The sequence below is a fragment of the Syzygium oleosum genome, unplaced genomic scaffold, assembly GCF_021117445.2.
Source record: "Syzygium oleosum isolate NSW1041296 unplaced genomic scaffold, Sole_v2.1 Sole_v2.16, whole genome shotgun sequence".
NCBI classification, from domain to species: Eukaryota; Viridiplantae; Streptophyta; class Magnoliopsida; order Myrtales; family Myrtaceae; genus Syzygium; species Syzygium oleosum.
In genome coordinates, this window is record NW_026607500.1 from 5300829 (window position 1) to 5326405 (window position 25577).

The window sequence follows — 25577 nt, forward strand, 5'->3', positions numbered from 1 at the left end:
ATCGCAAATTTGACTTATTTTTTAGCTACATTGGCAATCTTCGTTCGCAATTTCACAATGTCACTTTGATTTGTGGTTTGTTCGATTTCTGGTCTATTGGTATGCTAGTTCGTCCTCTCTTAGTTTGAATTGATTTCGATATCTGCTTTGCTTGTTGAGCAATTTTTCAATCTATGGTTTCCGCTTAAGGGAGCAATACCTTCAATTTGCTTTTTCATGAACCATCTGGTCATTTTAATTTGCTGGTCTTGCTGATCATTTTTTTTGGACAACTTCATGTTGAGCATGAAAGTTTTTACGATGTCACTTTGATTTGTGATTTGCTGGTTCGTCTTGATCTGGCTTCACTTCAATTGTTTGTTTTTTTTGTGCCTCTCAAATTTGTTCATGTTCATATTACTAGAAGATGGCAAGTTCATCAAAGAAAAAGGCATATTGGACCGCCAAAGATGTGGAAACATATTGTAAGTTGTACATTGAACAAATTGAAAAAAGGCAATTGTCATGCAATCAACAAGAGGGATGGATACACAAACATAATTAGTAAGTTCGAGGAGTTCAGGAGAAAAAAATGTGATAAAACTCAAATGAAGAGTAATTGAGATAATCTTACGGAATAATGGAAAAGATAGAGGACATTGATTTTACGTGAAACAAGACTAGGATGGGATTCAGGGAAGAAAACCATTGACGTGAGTGATGAATGGAGGGAGAATAAAATTCAGGTTTTTATAACTTCTTTTACTTTTCCGTTAAGTTCATCTTTAATGATACAACTTACTTAAATGCTCTATTATAATATGCCAATCATAACCTTAAGGTTTTTAGGATGAAAGGCATACTTCCTGATTTTGAAGTGTTGTTAGATAGACTCTTCAGGGATACAGTTGCTACTGGAGGAATCACATGGCATCCTGCACAAGGTATATGTATCAATGAGGACGTTGGCCACATAACCTAACATCGGTGATGGTGAAGGATCTACTAATGATAATTTGGAGTGTCACATGGGTGAAAATATTATTGAACCAATTCGAACTCAGACCCATAAAAGAGCGATGCAGACTTTAGTGAGGTAAGCTCGAGGAAAGAAAAAAAAGAGATTGACCTCAACACAACGGCTTGGAAAATAAATTAACAGGCTTTGTTCCGCTGTTGAAAGTAGGAGCGGTGCTGCTGTTGCATCTCAAGCAAATGATGGATTCGGTCCTTACAAGGACCTCGTATTTATGTTGGATACCATACCTGAGATTATGCAAGATGAAAAGTTATACTTCTTTGCAATCAAATATTTTAAGGAAAAGAAAGACAATAGGCAAGTCTTCATGAGCTTGAATAATGATGCACTAAGAGTCAAGTATCTTAAGCTTGAGTTGGAAGAGCTTAGTCATAGCTAGGATGTTATAGCATTTTATTTGAACTCTTTGGTATGCTACTTTGTTTTCAAGTTATCCATATGAAAAGCAAGTGCAAAAGCAAGTTATTTATTAAGAAATGCCATGACTGATACGGATTTTGAAACAGCATATTTGGATCCGAGTATGGATATTCAGTTGACCATGATGTTGTAAATGATGGAGCAAGTGCTTCAAATGATAATACATATCCAAACATGGCACATTTACGCGATGAAATAGCCATGGGTTTAAATATAGTCGAGGAGGTTTCTAATATTTAAAGATAACATATTTCTTTCCTTGAGACGTATGTGACCGTGTTTACTATAATAAAATTACTCTCTTTTTAATTGAGAAGATTAACTTTGATGTGATTTTTTTTATATAAATTTGTTATTGTCTTTTTTACATTACTCTCAACAAGAAAATATGGAAGTTAAAGTCATTATTTCTTTTTAATTTTAAACAAATTAAAGTTAAAAACTTAAATTGGTCACGCCAAAGGACTTTCCAAATATATGTTTACCAAACAGCATTTTCCCTAAAGTTGCTTTCCCATGGCACTTGTCAACTACAGTTTACTAAACAGTATTTGCATTTTACCACACATCTTTAGGCTAGAGGCCTTTGCAATTCCTCAAAAGCTTTCCCCAAAAGCCGAATCAAATGCAGCCTAAACGAGTTTAAGGGAATAAAGCCTAACTAATAATGGGTTTTTATGGGTCATAAAGAAACTCTTTTTCACCCCATTTGATTAACTAGCAAAGAAAAAGTCCAACACTTATCATCAATCCACGCCTCACCAAAGACATCCGCCTTCCTCAGCGCCACCACCATAGCGCCGATCAGGATCGCCACCAAGATGTTCACTGTCGCGTGCATCAACAGCGGGAACATGATCGTCAGCATTAAACATCAAAATCTAGACCACGTGATTATCGATGGTCCGGCCGAAGACAAATATGGGCTCAACCCGGAGAAAGTAGAGAAAGTGTCTCACGTGACCATCATGACAACGAAGACGATGGGTGAGATTTGAGTGCAAGAGGAGGCATGAGGAGGAGGAAAATGGCATAATTGGTGAGGAAGAAGGAGATGTTGGTCCGGACTCTAGAGACCGCGTCGGAGAAGCTGGAGGGGAGCCTAATGGAGCAAATGTCGAGAATGAGCTTCCATGGACCTCTTCAATTTCCGGCTGCCCATAGGATCAGAGCTGCTCACCTCATTCTCCTTCGCGTCCGGGGCCGCCGCCTCACTACGCAGTTGAGCGGTCTCAAAGTGGCAGATCTTGGTGTTAAGCGGCGGCTCCATCAAGATGATGTTCGAGCTATTGACAATTCCAACCCGGACCCACTGCTAGGGTCCCATCCGCGGAGGACGTAACACCAAGAGGAGTAGAGGCCGCCGGAGAGGAAGTTGTTGGTGGCGTGGCGAAGGTCTAAGAGGCTGATGGTTGGTGGTTCTATGGTTGAGTCGGATTGCTCCTGCAAATGGTGCCATTGTAATTTGTTTATTAGCAAGCAATGTTGCGGATGTGGGTTGTTATTGTTTTTCCTTTTTAATCTTAGTATCTTTCTATCTAACAAACTTTAAGATTGTCTTTTTTAGAAAAAATATATATTTTTTTAAAGTTTCTTTTTTGAAATTTATTTTTAAATATACTAAAATTAAAAAAGAAAATTGATAAGAATGTAAGGAGAAAATTGATAAGAAATTTAATCTGGGTTGGATCTAGTTTGGGTCGCTAGAAATGTATTGTAGAAAAATAGGTTAATATGAGTTAAATGAATCAATTTGGATTTGACCATTTTCGACTCTGCCCGACCCATTAGTTTTACTAAATTCCTATGCATGTACATGTAATGCGATGGTCATGCGTTCGATTCCGATAGCCGGCCTTTTATCTTTTTGTTTTGATTTTTCACATGATTGATAATGTCCATTTGAAATCAAAGAACATTCAAAAGGCTTTTTCCCCCTTTTTCAATGGTCACTTTTTTGTTTTGCCTTTCCTTTTTATTCATTTATCATTTAATTTAGTTCAATTTTATTCTAGGTTTATGAAATTTCGAAAATAACGGAGCCTTTATGTCGCGTTACCGACGGCCACGTTTCAAAATAATATGCGGTCTTGGGGGCTTTGCCAGGACAACACAAGATTCGTAAAAGTCTTGATAATTGACATTGAGATGTGACAAGGGGCTGGACTTGAACCTTGCCTTCCGAAAAGAGATAGGTCTGAAGTTCAATTCATGTTAAGCCTAGCCACTTACAAAAGTGAGGATCGCTTAGTTTACCTTCTAGAAGTACATCCTCCAACGAAGCGCATTTAACATATTCGAACGGATTCCCTTCAATTTCTTTCTTACTTTGTGATCTCATTCTGCATGACAGAAAGCAAATTCATATTTAAAATAAGTACTTTACGGTTAATTAGGGAGAACTTCCTTCTCAATCTCATAAGAAAGCATTTCAGGCAATGATTTGCATTCTTGACATAGTGTAATTAAGCCAATCACGATGCACACTAAAGCTCCGTTCGTTTTGCGAAAAATGTGACGTTTTTTTAAAAATGTTTTTCGTAAAGTCGTTTTCCAAGAAAATGAAAATATTTTCCGGTGTTCTATTGAGACTTGAAAATGAACCGGAGAATATTTTGCGTCATTCGGTATGGAAAAGCTAATTTGATTTTACTTTGCACTCCTTTTAATAAAATTTTATTTTTTATTTTATTTTTTTGAAAAAATCGAATTTTTAATTATTTATATTTGAATTTTTGAATATTTTTTATATTTTTTTTTCTCTTCTTTTTTTCATTATTTTATTTCTTCCTCCGCCGGTCGCCAGCCTCGCTCGCACAAGGCTAGCGAGGGTGAGCTCTAGTCTCACCGGCCTCACTTGCCCAAGGTGCGAGGGCAAACTCTCAACTCGCCGGCCTCGAGCAAGGCCGAGCCAGATCCGACAAGGCTCGAGCTCGCCGGCCTTGGGCAAGTAAGGTCGAGCCTCGCCTATGGCTAGTCATCAACCGTTGCCATGACCGGCAACCGGCAGAGGAAGAAAGAAAAAGAGAAAAAAAAGAAAAGAAAAAGATTAAAAAATTAAAAATAATTAAAACTTGAATTTTTTTAAAAATGAAAAGAAAAAATAAAAAGAAATATATGGAAAATGTTTTCAGCTTTCTAAAAAGAAAATATGGAAAATATTTTCCGCTCTCTTCCTCACTTTTGAAGGTGTTTTTTTATTAATTTATTTTTTGTAAAACGAATATAAAAAAATCTAAAAATCCTTTTATGAAAGTTATTTTTCATTAAACGAACGGAACTTTAATCCAATTAGCTTTATGTTTAAATGTACAACGATTTCATTTCAGATTGACTTTCTCCAGTGTCGTTGTCCCACGATAATTCGGTACACAAAAAAGCTTTTGCGAGATGTTTTAGGCCCGTTTTGAAGAAAAGTCAAAGCGAAAATGTTCACTTTAAGGGTTGACCGGACTTAATCCACGCCTGCTTTGGACTTTTAATATAGACAAACACCAACAAAAGTAAAATCCTGGTCAACAAAGGGGGCTGCTTCTAGTGCTTCATTCAAGTTTATAACATAAAAGAAGCCATTGTCTAATGGTTTTGCTTTTAATTCATGATTTGATACAACAGAAACGGCATAATGTGAACCACAAACTCAATTTAGTGAGCCCCAGAAAGTAAGAGAAAGCGATATCATCATTAGTAAAACCAGACGGTGACCCGCGCGCGTATGCGTGGTAAATAAATTATAATTTTTATAAATTATAGTGCATAATTAGCAACTTTTATTCTTTATTCTCTTGAACAAACAGCAATAGTTGCGCGATATATGGAACATTATATTAAAAAAGCTACATGTAGAGATAGGATGAATGTCTCAATAATAATTATCGCACTAATAATCTTCATTGGACATTGAAGATGGTTGAAAAAAATGCTGAAACTAAAAATTTCTATAAAAAAAATATAAGAAAGAAAACTGCAACCCAAAATATCAAACTTATACAGAAAAATTTTGAAAATTCCTACAATTGCTTTAATATATAAATTATTTATAGAAATTAAATAAGAGATTATCAGAATTGAAAAAAAAAATTGAACTATGCCATTTAAGTCCGTGTTGTCCTGATAATGCTATTAAATTGAATTAAATAACTCCTTAAAAATTAAAACCACACGCAGTTTGAATATGCTATACAAGAATTCTGTGACATTCTAAGAAAGCTTCTTGTATTTGCTTTCAAATGATTGAGAGAAAGCAAGATGCATTACCTTTTTATATGTAGGTCTATAGACTAATAGATTTTGGAAAATATGAAGCAGACTTGTATTATAAAAGACAAGAAATTTTTTAGATCCAAATTAACTGTTAATTGACAATTTAAATTGTGGATTTATAGGAGAAAGAAAAGTAAAGTCAATATTCAACTTCCAACTAAGTAGATAATTAAATGTGAATGTGAAATATCTTCTCATAACTGTGCGTCCAAAAGTAGATCGAAAGACACACTGTTGGAACAAATAGTCCTGTATTATGAAAAGATGCAACTCTCATATAAATGAACTTATTATCTTACTATTAGATGCAACATTCATATGAACGGAGATACTATTTTACTGTCAGATGCAACTCTTGATAAAAAGCAAACATTATTCGACTAATTAATTTTGAAGATATCGATTTGTAAAAAGAAGAATTACCATAACATTATCCGTGCCTCGTGATTATGCCATCTAGACTGAAAAATGGGTAAATTAGAAAATGCAGAAAAGGTTGGGAGCATGAACACTCGAGTACAATCTTCGACAAAACACAAGAATCACTTTAAATGAAGATACTATGATTTATTCAAACACAAAACCCGTCGTTTCCAAATCAAGTGCTTTATCATTTCATCAATTTCTCGAACGTTAACCTCTAAAACCTTTGAGATAACTTCTAAGTGAGCCACATGACAATCCCGGTCGCATCATCCACTATCGACAACACGAGTAGAGAGAGAGAGAGAGAGAGGGAGGGGGGATTGTAGATATGTCGTATCAAAATCTGGTCTACCATCTCCCCTGTCGTATACGGGATCTAACCATACATCTTCAGAGCTCCAAAATCTAAGCCTCATACGCATCTTCGGGAAGAGCCCTTTTCAAACACGCACATCATAGCCCAAACTCACGTCGTCGCATCAGCATTCCACCGTCTCCACTTCACATGGGTCAGGCCAGCTGACACAAACTACCCAAAGCCATCCCTGTCCTTCCTGTTGAATTCTGCCCCCACCAACTGCGGTCCCCAAACCCACCACTGACATCTACGAGGTGACCCTCTTCCTGTCATGTCTTTTTGCTCGGACAAAGATGGAAAGTGCTTGTAGCCTTCGTCATGTAAGATTCCGGTTAAACTAGATGCAGGAGGGAAAGAATGAGAACCACATTCTCCTCAAGATCAAGTGCACTACACATCTTATGTGAAGTATTATCATTCTCTCCACACTGAATTTTGCTCTCTACTGAGAGATGATTACTTTGTTTCTCTCATACTCATTTGGGTTTAGAGGAGGATGCTAAAATTTGGAAAAAGAAAACATGGAGATGAGGAAACATTCGCGGGGATGAGTTGTGCATGAGAATGCAATTTGAACAGACAGATGATACATGGAAATTTGTGCAGCAAAATTCTAGTCCGACATGAAAGGATACGGGCAACTTTGAAGGAGCACAAATTTTGAAACTCTACAAATTACTTCATTTATTGAATTTAAGAGAGGTTGGCAAAGTAGTGGAGTGTCTAACTTGAATGTCGGAATTCATGTTCAAATCATAATGTCTTCCATTCAGCGTAATCTTAAAGATCACGCTTCCGCAACGTGTAAAGTGCCTCATTTGACACACATAGATGAGACAGCTTACTTACATTTAGAGGCATAAACATACTTGAAATAGTCAACCAGCATGTTGTCCAGAAAATGGGATTGCCAGAACAAGGAAAAGTTGAGTGGTTAAGCTTTTGCTGTGACTGAAGTATCAGATGCAGTCCAAGCTACTGGCTGCTGACTATTACATATGACTTTTTCATCGTGTAAACCAAAAAAATCGTAATTGGAAACTCTAATCACCTCTCTCTCTCTCTCTCTCTCTCTCTCTCTCTCTCTCTGCGCAGCAGCTGTTGATGACGTGACACAACATCACCGCCCACTGTCACAGTCGACCCCAAGATCATTCCCAATCACTGTGCTCATCAGTGCTCTCTCTCTCTCTACCCCCATTCCCAGCACCATGATAGCGTTGTGCATGTTTTGTGATCAAGCAAATTGAAATAAACGACCTCAAATCGAGGTCAATATGAGTGGCGCATTTGGCAACACTTTGCCAAAGTCCTTTAATTCAAGGTAAACGATGTTTGGCAAATTTTTTGAAGAAATTTGGAAAGATGCAATTACATCCTCAAAGCTCTCCAAAGGATTTTAACTTGACAGAGGATTGGAGATATCTTGAGAAGTAGCATTTTTGGAATGTTCAGTACTGAGGGCATGAGAGCTTTGGCGACCATGGAGAGTTGAGTTCCTCCCGATGGGCTAGTGGGTGTAATGGAGTCGAGGCCATGTCGACTGCTACATCTTGGGGGCACCAAATAAGCCTGATGCAGTGAGTTTATGTTGGTCATGGAGTTTCATATTATAGGGATGGAAGCCGCCGCCGCCATCCTAAACCCATTCTATCAACTTGTTATTACTTCCAAAACTCAATCCAAAACCCATTATGGGTATTGATATAATTTTCCAAAATTCGCCTTACTAAGATAATCAATTTCCCTTTGGCTACCTATATAGCCCACTACAGTATTTCATAAATAACAGTCTTATTCAAGTACATAATAAATAGCCTCAAATTTGTAAAAAGACAACTATTTATTCAAACCCGTGCATTGTAAACTCAAATTTCAAGTTTACAGAGTCTCAAAGATGGAAAGAAACTAAGATAAATGATCATGAAAAATCTAAGATCTAGGGACAATTAGAAGCTAGGTATAAAATGGTGTTTGTTGTTGAATAATGTTAGATTCTACTACATTCCATATTTAGTATTCCCGAATTAAACTACGTGACTACGTTTGATAGTTAGGATAAAAATCGGAATAGGATAAAATTTATCTTATCTTATATTTGGTTCCTGTTCAAAATAAGATAAAGTCGAATATAAGAGGTATACAGCCCGGATAAAAATATCCCATGAGGATGATAAGAATTTTCGGCGTGTGCTCATCACTGATGATGATACGAGATCTAATGATCGACTGCCAATTACTTTGCTTGACAAATCGATTTTCATGGAACGGGTGTGTGCTTAATCATGCCAGTGCTATGTTGATCCTCATTCTTTTCACAATTTGGCTTTATTTTGTTGTATTATGGGCTTTGCTCTATTTCGATCTCCTTTGCTATAAAAGTTTATGTACTTCTCATGTATCGTTTTAAGTAATGGATGTAATTTTCTTTGGAAAAATTCTAACTAAGGGCCAAAAGTGACATCATTTTCTCAAATAAGAGCTTAAAGTGGACATTATTTCAGATAAGGGCCTTAAGTACTACCTTTTTAAAAAAAAAATAAGAGTTTGAAGTGAACATTGTTCCAAATAAAGGTTTGAAGTGGCCATCTCAATCTCAAAGAAAGGCCTAACCTCACAGGTTAAGGCCGTTTTTCGACTTTTTTTTTCTTTCTTCCTTATCTATTTTTTCCATAAAAAACAAACTCGAAAAAGAAAAAAAAGCTAATGTTAACAAAAAATTGGAACACGTTGTGGCCGCCGCCCATTGCCGATAGGGTGGTGGCGATGTCTGGTGGGGTCACTTGCGCCTCAGCGAGGGTAGGTGACCCTCACTGGCCAGAGTTAAGGGCCAGGCCCTCGCCAAAATCGGGAGAGGGTGACGACCTCTCCCAGATCTAGGTGAGGGTCGCCGGCCCTCGTCCCAGTTTGGGTGAGAGTCGTCGGCTCTTGCATCGATTTGGTGGCCCTTGACCGGCTGGAAAATTTGATCGGTCGGCAAGATTAGGCCCATATTTGAAATTGTTATAGTCACTTCAAACTTTTATTCGAGAAAATGATGATACTTCAGATCTTTATTTGAAATAAAATTCATTTTAAATTTTTATTTGAGAAAATAAAGGCATCTCAATGGCTTATTAGAAATTTCCCCTCATTTTCTTTCGACCAAAAAAAATAAAAAAGCGGTGAGAAAGCTCCTTCTGTGGGTCCACCACGACGACAAATCGACAAATTTCCCCCGTCCCCGAATATTAGTACGAACCCCCAAAAAATTTCCCCCGATCTGGCTAAGCCTGTGCCACGTGTCTCCTTTCCATTGGTCGATACCCAGATCTCCCCGGGCCCACTAGATAGACCCCCGGTTCTCCACTCTCCTCACCCGCAGATAATTGCGCAAACACGCCATTCACGAAGAGGAAAGAAAGAGAGAGAGATCAGATCAGAGCAGAAGCTGAGCAGAAGCTGAGCTGAGCTGAGCTGAGCTGAAGATCCGGTCATGGCGTCGAAGCTGTGCGACGCGTGCAAGTCGGCGACGGCGGCGCTGTTCTGCCGCGCCGACTCGGCCTTCCTCTGCCCGAGCTGCGACGCCAAGGTGCACGCGGCCAACAAGCTCGCCTCCCGCCACGCCCGCGTCGTCGTCTGCGAGGTCTGCGAGCAGTCCCCCGCCCACGTCACCTGCCGCGCCGACGCCGCCTCCCTCTGCCTCTCCTGCGACCGCGACATCCACTCCGCCAACCCCGTCGCCCAGAAGCACGACCGCGTCCCCGTCGTCCCCTTCTACGACCCCCTCCCCCCCAACCACCCCCACCACCCCGCCGTCGCCGTCCCCCCTCCGCCCTCCGCCAGGTCCGGCGGCGGCGGCTTCGTCCTCAAGTCGGAGGACGAGGTCAGCCGGGAGGAGGAGGAGGAGGCCGCCTCCTGGCTGCTGCCCAACCCCTCCAAGGCCGCCGAGAGCCCCGACGTGAACTCCGCCCACCAGTTCCTGTTCGGCGGCGGCGACGACGTGGACCCGTACCTGGACGTCGACTACGGTCCGGTCGACCCCAAGTTCGAGGCCAGCGGGGACCAGCACAGCTCCGGCACGGCGGACGGCGTCGTCCCGGTGCGCTGCGAGGGCGTCGTCCACGGGCCGTTCATGGGGGAGGGCGGGTTCGACCTGGAGTTGACCGGTGGATCGAAGGGGTTCGAGTTCGGCTATGGCGCTCACTGCTTGAGCCAGAGTGTAAGCATAACGTGCTTGTTATTCAGATCATGCTTAGTGCCGAATCCATGTAGATTTACTGTTTCGATCTACTTCGCTTCGAAAATGGAAGTACGAACACCTGGAAAATAGCTTGACCTGTAGGATTCTTCATCGTGGCAGGTATCGTCGTCCTCTCTCGACGTCGGAGTCGTGCCGGACGGGAGCACGGGCACCGACATGTCGAACCCGGGCGGGCGAGCGGCCGGTGTGGGGTTCGAGTCCGCGAGCCGGGCGCTGCAGCTGTCGTCGGTGGACAGGGAAGCGAGGGTCCTGAGGTACAGGGAGAAGAGGAAGAACCGCAAGTTCGAGAAGACCATCCGGTACGCCTCGCGCAAGGCCTACGCCGAGACGCGGCCCCGGATCAAGGGGAGGTTCGCGAAGCGCGCCGACATCGAGGCGGAGGCCGAGCGCATGTTCGGGTTCGGGGTCGTGCCCTCCTTCTGAGATCCATCTAACGTTCTGAACGCCTCTCTCTCTCTCTCTCTCTCTCTCTCTCGAGAAATTTTTGGCTCGTTTTTCTTGCTGGTTTTGTGCTGCTGCTGCTGCTTTCTCTCTAGCAATGTCGATCTGTTTGTATATAGTAGGAGACTTGGCGTTTGATCCATGGATCTCCGACCGTTGATGATCTGAATGTTTGTGGTGAATTTTCATGGAATTTGATGATGCAAAATGGAAGGAAAAATTTGCTGTAAAGCCCTACTGTGATTAGGAATAAAGAAGTGATTAGGGAATATAATAATGTCAAGGGCAGATCAAAATCCGAATGATCATTGGTTTTAAAGTGACGAAATCAATCATTACGAGTGTATCAACAGTGCACTCCATTGCTTGCTTGTCATTGCTTTCTTATCTTGGACTTTTGTGCGGTTGGTATGTAGATTTTATTACTTTATTACTTTGAAGGGAAGAAACTTTTTCACGTTATCATGCTTTAATTGAAGTGTAGAGGGAATAGCGAGTGTTCTTATCACCTGTTCACGACTACGACAGTAATTGTCCATAGAAAAATACACGCACACGAAGTTGTGAGATTGGGCTAGAGTGTCGAAATCTACTTTTTTCAGAGGGAGCAGTAAATCTACTGTGAGCAAGGAGATTACAAGCTTGAATCTACGTTTCTCTCGATCCTGACCCCAGTTACACTCTAAACAATCTTCACCCGGTGTTTTACACAATCTCTCACGATTTATACTTCTCAAAACTACATAGAGAACCCTTGACACAATATCAAGAGTCTCTGGCATGTAATTTGACTAAAGCCCTCGGAAAATCGGTTTTGAAACGAGTCTCCGAAAAGTTTATGGCTTCTCTTGAGCACTTGAATGGATTTGTCCGGTCGCCCGCTTCACGCCATTTGGTGCTCGTTCTCCCTGCGTTAGGCTAGTAGCCACGGGGCTTTGGCCTGGCTTCACCAACTATGGCCAGCCATAGTCTAACTATGGGTGAGTACAATTCATCCTTAGATGCTTCGCCAAACTCCCTCTCGAGCCTATCCAACATCATTGAGATTCCATCCTCGTTTGAGCCGTTAGCCAAGACTTTGAGACTTACTCAACAAATACTTCAGCACAAGACGTTTCTTTACGGTTACATCCTCTCTTGACATGCCATCTCTGAAGCAAAGGTGCCGGTCTCTACTGAACTCGGTTCTCCCGTGATACCATCGGCCAACGTCACCAACCAAGTTGCCCGATCACATTGCCTTTACCCTTCTTCTACTATCGCTATATTCTAGGCCGTACTCATCAATAAAACCACCATGATCTCTCAACAACACCTTGCTCACAGCACAGCTCATAAAAGTAAAGGTACAAAACACTCAAAGATCGACTGCTCTCTAGCCTCCTATTTGGCTCGGGTCAAAATACTTAGCTACTACCACACTACCTAAGCTACATCCTCTACAGTACAAACTGATGTCTACAGTCCCTAACAAAATCAGGAGAATCTATTTCATAGCATCACAATGTAAATATGGATTGGCAGTATGCATACTCCTAACATCATGTGAAATATTAGACCTACTATTATCAATGACATAAATTAGACGACCAACAATACTAGTATGTGGAGCAAGGGGCAAATGTTCCACCTTCATACCAGTGCACTTTTATAGTATATACAATATGTAGTAAATGAGTACTTAAAGATTTTATGAACTGCTTGATGGAGCATTTTGTTAGCTTCCAACGTAACTCTACTGAGCTATTCGTAACATTCTGACAATTCTCACTTTCTACATCTCTACAGCAGAGCTGTCTACGCTGCCAAAAATCATCTATCTGAATATTTGCATTTCACTGTCACTCTAGCTCATCCACCTTGGTTTGCCAAAATTCAAGACATACTCAACAAAGGGTTGGTCTTGATGGGAGACAAAATCAATATATCAAGAGGATACGTAATTGGTTTTGGGGAAAATTACACAATTCTCTCCCAAAATTTAGAGGTTGTACATGTTTACACCTAAACTTTCAATTATAACACATTACCCTCCTGAATTTCATTTTGTTATAGATTTAAACCTCTGTTATATTTTCTGTTTTTTAGGGTTAAAAGAGAATATCCATCTTATTTTTTAATGGAATAAAAAATAGAGAAAATGAATAAACTAAGATATTCATATATGAAAAAAATATATCAAGTAAAAATTATTAAGAAAAATTGTTAAAATTTGATGAATATAAATAGAACTAATAAGATGATTTAAGAAAAGGAAACACAATAACCTAAAACGGAGAAAGGACTATATATAAAAAAATGTCAATATTACACAAATTAAGTGGTCGTTTTTTTACTGATATAGCACTCAAGTGATAGTCGAAATGTTTGGCGCTGAAGTGAGCGCCATATGAAAATTGTGGCAAATTGTAGTGTCATTTTTCCCATTTTAAAGTTCCAATTCGAAGCTCATCAATAACATTATCAACCATTTATGCTAATTTAGGTGATTGATCATATAGCTTGCAATCCATTCCATTCTCCTTTCGCATCCTTGGCCTCGACCATCTCGAATTCAAAGATTACGACAGGGAAGTACATCAAGTATATCTCTCTTCGAGGTCGACGACGAAGTCTCTTCGGCGCAAACTATGTCACAGAAATGTTGGCGTATGAAGCTTCCTTGGTGTACAAATCTCAACACGATGGCCCATGGATCTTGGCAGTTTGCTTGAGAAGACAATTCGAATTTACTTTTGAATCCTCGGTAGTACAAAAGATGCATTTTGAGGATTTTTTTTAACATCATGGCTCCTAATGGTATCAAAGTAAAAATGTCTTAATGAGTAAAACACACGTATGAAGTTAAAACGACGTGAATCATTCTAATCATAGGTGAAATTTCGATCACGCCATTGGTCGACCAATTGACCTTTTGAACAAAGAAAAAAGAATTTAGGTGTCAACGCTGAATTTCATCCGCATATAACAATTGACGTCTTTTTGCGATATTTATCAATAAAATCTAGAAATTTCGTCACTAACTTTTGGCGCTTGGATGGTCATTTATCTTTTCGTGTTTTTGCCATTAAATCATATTCCTTACGATAATTGAACCAATCTTTCATAATGGATGGATGTAGTAAACAGGATGGCATCTTCTTTAATTTGAAAAAAAAACAGCCTCAGAGCCACCCAACTTTAGAGTCGATTCTTTCGACCTCACTAGCTCTCGGCCATTGACTTACATCCCCCAATCAGGGAGGACGATTGGCTCCAGCGCCGTAACGACGCAGCTCAAGCTCTGGCAACAAATGCCATAATTGCATTAGGTTGCCAACGTCGATCGCGACGAGAAAGATAAAGAAGGCGTCCAGTCAAGAAGCCTAGCCTCCGGAACTCAGCAAGTATGGAGGGGCAGGATGTCCCAAGACTCATCCTGAAGGATAACCACAACACATTAGAACGGCAATACCGGTCGAGGCTTCGCGCACAGCCACGTGTCGAATTCTCAATGGATAGCTCCTACCGCGACTAAAATTTTTTATGTATACTCGTGTGATTTTGCCAATAAACAAATGAAGCGGGAAGTCTGGACCACTTCTTTTGCCAGTGATCCATTCCATGGGTCATGGACATAATGTGGCGATCAATACCTATACCATGAAGATCGAGGCTCACATTAGCCTTCTTACGTTATCAGCGACCCCGATCCCGCACAACAAACCCTGCCCTGCACGACGAACGCAGGTTTGTGTCGTCTACATAGTTTCGATCCTTCAAACACACACACCAAACGGGTATGTTACGAATCACGTTTACCCAGAGACCCGGACATTGGGGTGGTATGTCATTTAGCGCTGCGACATGACAGCGGGAACCTCCGAAGAGACTACAGGAACAAAGAGTGATCGTAAAGACTTTCCGTGAAGCCGATAAGACAGGAACCACTGCAGCTGATTGACCAACAACACTTCATAAACTCGAAAAGCGGGCATAGAGACGCCTTACATTTTGGACAAACTAAAATACATGGGGGAAAGAACAAAGAGCATATATTGAGGGACTGAACTTGGAACACATTTACAAGTTACAGACATAACAGCTCCAACTCAAGAATATTTTCTATCTAGATTAAAAGACTCGAAGTACACATACTAAATCCACACATGGTTCTATTCTAGAAGCTGCTGATATGCACATTAGCAGTCTGGTAAGGTTTTTCATCTTAGGGCTATCTTTACCTTAGTATTACGCTACCGAAGAGATCCTATGTCAAGTTAATTGACCAGTGCTTTTTATTCAGCATCAGAGTATTACCAAAAGTGGTAGAAATTCTGCAGGGCGAGTAGCGGCATGGGAATGCGAGATTACATAGAACTGCTTTGAGAAGAACACCCCTGATTGGCCAAGAAACGGACGACGACACATGTAATGTTATCCGCACTCCCTCTCTGGTACGCTTCCTGCATAAGCCTTTTTGCTGCTGCCTCTGCATCTTCGATTGGCTTGATCATTGCAACAGCCTCCTGCGCAAGGTAAAGCACAGAAGTAAAAAGTACAGTTGCAAACCTCATTCGTTCATCACAAAGAAACATCTATAATGCACTCACCATGGCTCTAAGCACACGGATAAAAAATTATCAGTGTGACCAATGACAACTGGTAATGACTAAATCTTAGGTCAATCTATCACAGCTGGAAGCAAATGTATTCTAGTTATTTGGGACAGTGCTAAGATAATTCAAGAGACTAAAATGAAGAAAAACTCCATCCTCCATCACAAAAAAAGCAGCCTAAAATTAAATGAAATGCCAACCTCATTTGTGACAACATCCCACAGCCCATCACTAGCAAGAATGAGAAACTCGAGTGAGCTGTCAATCTTCTCCTCCTGCAATTTTTAAAAGGTTATAAAAGGCTAAAGCTCAGGCAAAGAAGTGCTGCCACTATAAAAGCAAATAAAGTTCCACTCATTTCAATCATCTCTGAGATAAATAGAGCAAATCAAAGAATAAACATATCTCAATAAGGCATCAAATGCAATATTTTGTTCAAGGATCTATATTAAAACAGTGCCATTGTAAGCCATTGTAAAAAGGAAATTTGACAGAAGCCCTCTTAAAATAAAAAAAGTATTCACTAATTGATTGTAATGCGTTTACTAAAACTAAAAGTCGTCAATATTTTAATTCAATTATGAAGTAATTTTGTTACACTGCCAGAGTCCCTGGTAAAAGTTCTTTGTTTGAATACTCATACGTGCCCTACACTTACACAAGTGATGTAAGAACAAATGCACATGCACATAGAAGAGCTATATAGACCTGAATTTCAGGATCAGCCACCACATACTGCTTCAAAAGCCTATCCCCAAAAGCACGTGACACAGCAAGAACACCTCCAACTCTCCAAGTACCTATACGTAGAAAGTTCAGCGATCATCCAAACACACAGCAACCAACAAGATTAAAATGTGTACTCATATACATTTGAAATTGATATTGGGGAATGATATAAATGAAAAACCTCACCAGCCCACATAACGAATCCTCCAGCTTCTTCAATGCGTTGACGCTCATCTGTTTGATCTGGCTTATGGTCTCGAGAAACAGCAATAGCTGGAAAAGGAAGATATGAAATTGTTGGTGAAAAAATCATTGTAAAACCATGATAGGAAAACCGTAATAAGAAAGGAAGAAAGGGATAAAATCCAACTTGAGAATTAACTTATGTTTTTGAAAAAAGACATGCCGAGAGAGCAAGGAAAGAGAATATCCAACACCTCTGCGCAGATAGGCCATTTATCTAAAATGCTAACTATTTTTCAAACATTGTGCTAAAACTACTTGCCGTTCAAACTTACATAGATAAATCAACTGATCAAAAGGAGAAAGACATGCGGGTTGCAACTAATTGATCCACTTCATCTACATTCACTACCCATAAATCTGATCACATTGATTCTCTAAAGTCATCATATCAGGTATGATTTGATCAAACAACGACCACCAAGCCAAAAACAAGTGTAACACTTCGAAATTTGAACAATGGGTAGTTTTTATAGAAAATGACCTACAAAGGTAGGTTTCACCTAATATCCTTAAAATTTTTCCAAGAGATAGTCTACACTGATTTCAACATCAATTTAGTGAAAGAATATTTACAAAGAACTTGATTTCAACCGAATAGGATAATTTGTAGGACACATTTGAAATCATATGATTTGCGCATTATTTACTGTCCTATAACTTTCCCAGAAATCAGCCCCCTCCAACCACTTCCTAGAAAAAGAAATATACTTCAGGAAGTTTTAGACAGATGAAGCTCATTCTTGGTCGACAGTTTCAGATCCCAAATCCTATGATTGGACAATCAAAATTGCCCAAGTACCTAAAAGCCAGCAGGGAATCCAACACTCTGGTAAAAGAAAGCAGGGATCCCAATAATTGAGTCAATCAATATTAAAGAAATGCGCTCTACGCAACTTCTTATAAGCTTTACTCCTCTTATAAGCTTTACTCCTCTTTGTAAGAAAGCAGTCAGTACAAAACTGAGATTATTAGCATGTGTAGGCTACCAGGAAAGATTATCCAACTTCTCCGCATAAAGATATCTATATATCTGTAGGGAATGACGATCTTATGAGCTGATCCCTATTTACACTTGGCGGAGTACCAAAAGTTAATTATATCATAATATAAGGAACAATAATTTTGGCAACACAATCCAAAGACTGATGCATAAAATAGAGGAATTGGCAAACTGAATCAAAGAGTAAGCAAAAAGTTCAATCACTCTCAAAGATTAACATTGCTGCCTATCACTTGTAATAGCCAAGTATGCCACCCTACTGAGTTAATGTTTGAGAATTTCACGTGTCACAATCATTACCTCAACCTAAGGAATAAAAAGACTCATCCATTACAGAGAGGGTAAATTGTTAAAATCATAGCCAACTTTTCCTTTAGCTATACTTAGCGCCCTCTAATTTCACGACCCATATTTTACATCCTCTAGTTTCGAGACCATACAAGTTGCACCCTTTGCACTACCTGTGTAAATTTCCAAGCGTTTTCTTAATAGTGTTAAGACTACATGGTATCGAATGTGGGCTTTTGAAATCTCATAGTCTAGAGTGTTTTGAAATTAGAGGTGTTCGACAAACTAGTAAATGAAAAACTTGAGGTTATTTTTATAACTTTCCCTTACAAATAAAATATATACCATATTTTTAACAGCCAGCAACAGCATTGCATGTCTTACATTTCTAAAAGAATGAATAAGATTACCACATCAGAGACATATTTTGCCTTGAAGTTGCCAAGTGGAAAACCTTTGACCAAAGTTTCACTTTCCAGTGGAACAAAAATTGAACATCTGTACTGATAATATTTACCTTTACCGCCCCTGCATATCACGGCTCTAGAATCTCCAACATTGGCAACAAGCAACCGGTCACCAACAAGGATGGCAGTGGAAGCAGTTGACCCAGCATCTCTATTCTGATTATTTTCTGATTTCAAGAACTCAGAGTCTGTATGGCTGTATGCATCAGCTGCATTAGGTTAATAGAGAAGTGTGTGAAAAACATTTATGAATTTCAATAATCAATGGAAGTACATAATGAGGAATTATGAGACATAAACTTGATCCTGAAATTGTTCCACAACCACCATGGCCCCCTTCTTATGAACAGTTTGTTTTACCTAATGACAACATATAAATGGCAAGAACCCATTTGTTGATAGTGAAGCAACAAACCTATAGCAGATTTGGTATCAGAGATGAATTTTGGATGCCTGATTAAATTACTGAAAAGGTTTTGTTTCACATATTCAGCAGCTCGTGCACCCCCATGACCTGAAATAAACATTCAAGAAAAAAAATTTGTCAATCCTAATTCGGTTCTTCATGAAAGAAGCGCGCGCGCACACACACACACATACATGCCCCACTAAATGGGCTGGCTATATAAATCCTATTTCACCGTTGCATAGTTGCTAATTTGAAAGCACAAACATAGAAGAACTCAAAATTTCATGAAAGCACACCAAGGTGGATGCTATCCCATTTCTTGTAATGCTCCTAAAAAAATGGAGCACATGTACTGGCTGAGACATCTACAAAGTCAAGTGCGCTATAGCCAAAAAAGAAAAAAAATCCTGAACCATGCATCCATGAGAAAATCATATGTTTCATGTTTTTCTTCCTGAACAAGCCAAAAATTTAAAGAGATAAATCATGTAGATGACTATTTTCTCTTCTTTGCAAGCTCTAGTTACACGCCTACAGCTCTGCCCTCAAAAGTCTTCCAGGCAAAGACGAAAAGCAGGTGGAGAAGCATTACAAGTTAAGCTACCATATGGCTATAAATTGTTGACTTATTCCTCTTTACAAAGAAAGCACGAGCCAACCAGCATTTTCCTTCTCTTTTCAAGATTGTCAAAAACCACGAGCACCAGAGAGAAACTCTTGTCTACCCAATGCTTCTGCCATGGGTAATTCCATCTTCACACATGACCAGCCTCATCCTGCAAGCAGCCATGATAGCTTTTCAAAGAGAGGACTTCCCTTACTACTACCCACACATCAATATCTCCCTCGGTACGTATTTCACTATCTGCCTGCATAGGGTATCATAAAAGTTCATGAGGATTTCCACCTCCGAGTCATTTGTCAAAAAATTTACATGTAAAACCATTCTTCCATTTGTAAAGATACCAAAAGAGCGGATATTGCTGTTTCCCTCCAGCTGCATTGCATATCTCCCGGTAAAGAGTCATCAAAATGGTGTTCCATGCTATTTATCGCACAAAAATTCTGATTTGAGGCCATTTTGCCCTTAATTTCCGCATAATTCCACATTTCCTGCCAGCCTTGTTGAATTTATTTAACACACCTACTCCATAAGCACCCTCAAATTCTTTAGAGCTGCATCCCGCATCGTTTGGATCAAGCTTCACCTCTCCTCCACAAATGATCAGCATCCTTGTTATAACACCAAGACACTGGCTTAAACGTAGTCAATTGGAAAGGAACAGCTACTTCATTCCCAGCCCTTCCCATACATGGCAGCTTCACAACTTCCCTTTTCACCATCAAGAGTTTTCTCATCATTACCGTCACCCCACCTCTTCCACCTCCTTAGCAAGCTACATCAATAATTTGACATCCTGTAAAAGTCAGAGCACCTACTATTTGTCTTTCAAATTAAGATAGTAGAAACCAATTTGCCTCCATATTTGGGGATGTCATTGTGGACCCAATGAACCATCACAACAAGTCCAGTTAAGGTGACATCTCATCCCGAGCCAAATCAGATACTTCAGTCCCGCAGAAATTACACAGTTTACCCTACCAACTTTCTCATCCTACGTACAGCCTTGCACATGCACCAAGGGCTTTAACTTCGGGTATTGCAACATAATTGAAGCAGATGGCAACCTAAAATGCTTTACGTTTTCTCGAGTATCAAGCAACATCCGATGAGTAGCAGTCCATGAAACCCTCTGAGGACATATCATGCAAATCAAAACTCTAATGGGAAACAGTCATGGGGTGAAAAGTTTTCAAGGAATTTTTGAAGAAAAATGATCACAATAACTATATTGACAATAGAACAAAAACTAGCAACTAACAATGTAAAATGCTGATCAAATCCAGTTTTAAAAAAGAAGACCGCAGCTATGTTTGATCACTGAAATTAACGACCCTAAGCATCTGTGTCCCGAACTGCAAAAGAGTGCCTCCCTAAATGGTTGACAAATATCGAGTCTAAAGTTCTCATGGTATGAATTTATAAGGATGCCTTACCCTTTAAAATTTCTACAACCAAGAATCACAAACAAACATCCACACACTCTCACACTCCAACACACACACACCCAAAGAGAGAGAGAGAGAGAGAGAGAGAGAGAGAGAGAGAGAGCTACCATCAAAAACTCCAAAAAGACCAACTATCTCCCCATCTACACCATCTATTCTTGTCTCATAGAAATCTTCCATTGAAGCCCTTTTCCCAGGAGAGCTTGCATAACCATAGCTGAATTTCCCATTTTGACTGTTCCAGGGACAAAAACCTTATGTCAGAAAAAACTGGCTAACAAACATAATAAATGCTTTCCTCCAAAATGTATGAGCGGGCATTTTAAATCAGTAACCATATAATGGACAGTTCATGCTAATTTCAGAGTGAATTTAGCTGTCTGATGGCACTAAATGGATCTATTGAACAATAACTTTCTTCATCAATGAAAGAAGTTGACTTCTTAATTCATGGAAAGTAATAATTTCACAAGAATAAAGTTTGCGAATCAAGAAGAAGAGGCTCTAAATCATAATGCTGGCATAAACGAGAGAGAGAGAGAGAGAGAGAGAGAGAGAGAGAGAGAGAGAGAGAGAGAGTAGCCATCTTCCATTGTCTTTAAAACTGAGAGGCCATAATACACATGATTTTTTGGGATACAAGTAAGTTACAACCCATATAGCTCTTTTTTACTTGAAAGACCTTCTACTAAGGCAGCTTACAAAATAAATAGCTCTTGTTTACTTGAAAGACCTTCAATTGTGGCAGACATAATTTGTAGAAGTCAGCAACATAAGATCATGTTGTCAAACAATAATCACTAAATCACATAAGACAACCTATTGCAAACCTTGTTGTCAGGCCTGACTGCCTGAACCTGACAAAACAAAATCTCCAATCACATGATAGATCTTGAAATTAACAGCGGTGGTTCACTTGCAAGAAATTTAGGTCAGCTCTCTAAGTTTGATCATGAGAAGAATCTGAAACACCACAGAGTGCGGTAGGGAAGCTTTTGATAGGTCCAGGCAGGTCGTGAACCAGCTAGAGGCTTGGTGATTTTCTAGATATTCTAGAACGTCTCAGGGTTAAAGGAGGAGAAGCTTCTATAAAGTCCACTAAGGACTATTTATCACACTTTTCCCATCAATTTCCTACTGGTGACCATTGCACAGTTAGCATATCAATGTGGGAGACAGGGCAAGGAGGACTAAACGAAGGGACTTCAAGAAAGATATGCCAATTTCTTAGTTTTTTGGTCGGCGGAAACTCTTGCAATCTTCCTCGTATGGTAAGTCAAGACCCGACAACAAGACAATAGACACTAATGCATCCCGAAGATTAGGGAGAGATATATGCATTTAATAAACGAATATTAGTGGAGCAGCTCTCTTTCGAAACTAACAGACACATTTGAATGAGGTAAAGAGGCTTCCAACCCGAGCTTCTACCTTCAAAAAATCAATCATTTGAGAGGAAATGACACGCCCCATCACTCTATGCAAGTTGGCAGATTTATGGCAGATTTATGGTTGGATATTGTTGATGAAACGAGGAGATCAAAACAATCCAACTGTCTACCATAATCCAAGTCAACCCCAAGTAACCAAAAGGTTTCACTTATCAAAGACCACCCAGCATTTTTGTTTTAAAGTCTCACAAAAGTGTTTCGCCGAGATCGTGAGCCTCTAATACACGTTGTCAAGTTCATATTGCATAGAGAAGAGATCGACACGAAAGACACCGACACGGGAGTCTCAAGTTCCATACAACACGCAAAAATTAGCCACCGAAATTATTAAAACGCACCCTATTCAGGACAAGTAGGCATAGATATACGATTCACCATAACAGCATAAAACAAATCCAGACACAGGCGCGCCCCTGACGCATGACATCGAACCGAAAACCGGATGCTGAAATACACAAAATCGAAGCGCCCGAGATCTAGCCGGTAACGATGTACCTGAGCCCCCCGCCGCTGACCGGGGCTTCATCGGCATGAAGCTGGCCCGAAGTCGATATGATCGAGTTGAGGTACCCCATCTCCCCGCCGCCCCCGCTCGAATCCCCCGAATCCAACGCCGCGGTCTCCAGAATCGACAGCAGGCAGAAGGTCAACAGCAGCAGGGCCAAGCGATTCGTCACTCGCAGGTCGCAATCAAGCCGTACGGCCCCAACATTCATGAGATCGCCTCAAAACCCCCGCCCCGATCGGTTCTCTCCCCCCAAGCTTCCGACCTGCGAAAAACCAACCACCACCACCACCAACAGCAGCGTCACCACCACCACCACCGCCTCAGGCCGCGTCGAACGCGCGGACCGCATCGATCGATGACGAACGGCGGAGCAATCGGCACCGACGGATGGGAGGAAGAGGGAGAGGGAGAGAGAGTACCAGAAGGGAAGTGCGAAATGCGGCGTCAATGGAGGAAACGGCGGCGGATTTGCGGTCGAGGAGCGAAGGGCGAGGCCTCCAATCGTCTGCAGAGAGAGAGAGAGAAACAGAGAGAGAAACAAAGACGAAGAAGGAGGAGGAGGAGACGAAAGAGGAGGAGGAGGAGGAGGAGGAGGAGGAGAAGAAATCAATGGCGGAATTCGTTTCCGAGGGGGGGGGGGGGGGTGGTTTGTTGAGACCGGACGCAATCGGAAGAGAGAGAAAGAGAGAAAATAAAAAAAAAACAAATTCCCTTCCTGATTTTAAGAAAGAGGTTTAAAAAATGAAAATAAAAATATCCGAATAATCGAAATAATGATTTTTTTTTGGGTCGAACCCGAGATGATAAATCAATTAATTTAATATTTAGCGAAAATCTTCTTGGTCATCGAGGCGACGGGATTTTGTATGCCATTCGCCTATCGATTTAAGCTTTTCGAGGAACCGGGCTCTTCGAGTGTGGAGACCAGTTAATAATTCGAATTTATTATTTTTGATTTTCCCGATTCCGTAATTTCGAAAATGAAGGAAATTGGAGGGGCAAATTACTTAATTAAGGAAAAAAAAAAGCGAGCGATTTTTCAGGCAACGAAAAGTGAGGGGGATTGGGTTGGGGTTGGTTTTTGTTTATCGTGGGAAACGGCCTGTGGTTTGTAGGCCACGCAGGAGCAACGGAACGAGACCCGGTCAAGGTCAACGCCCCCGGGAAAAGGGCGATCGGATCGGACCGGATCGTCCTTATCCTCTGGTGGTTGGGGATGCACACGTGGCTATCGTGCGGGGGCGGGGGGGCCGGTTGGGGGGCCCTCCCTCCCACCCGCCGGCCGGCATTGATTGCCCGCGATTCGTGCGGGTGGATTTTTCAATCCGGGGGGCAGTTTAGCCGATTTTTGTGGAATTACTTATTGGGGGCGCGTTTTGTTCGACGGGAAATTTAGGATGAAAAAAAAAATGGCTGGTTATATTGGTTCGTAGAAAAACTGTACATGGGTATGTTTGTGAGAGTAAGTCGAGTTTTATCGTCAAATTACTGAATTGCCAGTTGACAAGTGTACCGATTTAGGATTTTACTCACGGATTTATCAATTTGTGATTTTTCGTAATATTAATCCAACTTAACGGAGGGTACATTTTATTACAAGTGTACCGGTTTGGGGCTTTTTGATCGTCCAAAAAATCGGTTTGTGATAAATTTATTACGGGTGTACTAGTTTGTGATTTTTGGTGGTCAAAAAATTTGTTCGAGATAAATTTGTCACGGATGTACGAGTTTGAGGTTTTTCATGATATTAACCATAGAAAAATTAGTCAATGAAAAATGCTTTCATTATTGATAATAATTTATATTTAATTATTTCCGTGGGTGATTGAAAATATTTTCATTCGTTCAGTTCTATAAGCGATATGGGCGATTATTTTTTCGAAAAATGTTTTTCAAATGTTGAGTTTTCCGTGAAACGAACGCACCTTTTAAGAAATGCGGAGATTTGTGGCCCGAGCTTCAATTCGGTTGAAGTTTTTAGCGACCGACTGGGTTTCGGACGGTCAATCACATCAATTACTCCTATTTTGATTGCTTTTTTTACTGATAGTTTTCATGTATTGGGTTGTTAGGTTGAAAGTATTTATGGTTAGTGTGATTAATTAGACTGTTGAGGAGTCAATTCGAAGTGTACAAGAATAGCAAATTGTTAAAACAGCCAAATGGTCTCGAAACTATTTTAAGATGACTTGGCTCTCGGAATTAGATTTAAGCTTTTTTTCCGAGTTGAGACGATTGGCGACAAATATACTTATTTTTTTTCGCGTCGTATATCGGATGAAATAGTAATGAAGAATAAACATATAGTAGGAAAGAGGTCAAAAAAAAGTTCATTTCGATATCACCACGGATTCGTGAAAAAATGGGATTAGAAGAACAAATTTGTCGAGGCGCATACGTGAGTTGGGGTAGAGGAGATTTGTGCTGGAGTTTTGGTATGATGTGTAAGAACTAATATAATCTAGTGCACCATAACCCATTCTTTTAAAATTTTTGAACGAAGATGGATCTGAACATGAATATGTTAACGGACTTGAAATTGGGCTCCCTTTCAATGATCTCTCCGGTGCGGACTCGGTGCTTTGCAGCAGACTCGGTGCGGTGTTGCTCCGTCTGCATTCTCTAAGTGTTCTTGGATGATG

At 40.4% G+C, this 25577-nt stretch overlaps 2 protein-coding genes across 2 annotated transcripts; one reads left to right on the forward strand and one right to left on the reverse strand.

Annotated features, from left to right (window-relative positions):
* The first annotated feature begins 9854 nt into the window (after positions 1-9854).
* On the forward strand, positions 9855-11400 carry LOC115671433 (zinc finger protein CONSTANS-LIKE 4). Its single transcript, XM_030592996.2, has 2 exons — positions 9855-10686; positions 10828-11400. The coding sequence occupies exons 1-2, from the start codon at positions 9961-9963 to the stop codon at positions 11149-11151; spliced, it is 1050 nt and encodes a 349-aa protein (XP_030448856.1). The 5' UTR covers positions 9855-9960; the 3' UTR covers positions 11152-11400.
* Positions 11401-15181: 3781 nt separating this feature from the next.
* LOC115671434 (probable protein phosphatase 2C 59) lies at positions 15182-23522 on the reverse strand. Its single transcript, XM_030592997.2, has 9 exons — positions 23355-23522; positions 22923-23197; positions 21084-21211; positions 18913-19011; positions 18548-18706; positions 16683-16769; positions 16476-16567; positions 15968-16042; positions 15182-15677 (listed from the first exon to the last, which is right to left on the reverse strand). Exons 2-9 carry the CDS (start codon positions 23141-23143, stop codon positions 15519-15521), a joined length of 1020 nt encoding a protein of 339 aa, XP_030448857.1. The 5' UTR covers positions 23144-23197; positions 23355-23522; the 3' UTR covers positions 15182-15518.
* Between the last annotated feature and the right edge of the window lie 2055 nt (positions 23523-25577).

Bases quoted from the DNA above. Each gene is read 5' to 3' on its own strand.
- LOC115671433 (XM_030592996.2), top strand. From the start codon at position 9,961: ATGGCGTCGAAGCTGTGCGACGCGTGCAAGTCGGCGACGGCGGCGCTG. The intron at 10,687-10,827 runs GTAAGCATAACG...TCATCGTGGCAG, and splicing joins CTCACTGCTTGAGCCAGAGT to GTATCGTCGTCCTCTCTCGA.
- LOC115671434 (XM_030592997.2), bottom strand. From the start codon at position 23,143: ATGAATGTTGGGGCCGTACGGCTTGATTGCGACCTGCGAGTGACGAAT. The intron at 16,770-18,547 runs GTAAATATTATC...TTCCTTTTCCAG, and splicing joins GATATGCAGGGGCGGTAAAG to CTATTGCTGTTTCTCGAGAC. The intron at 16,568-16,682 runs GTGAGGTTTTTC...TTCTACGTATAG, and splicing joins AGGATTCGTTATGTGGGCTG to GTACTTGGAGAGTTGGAGGT.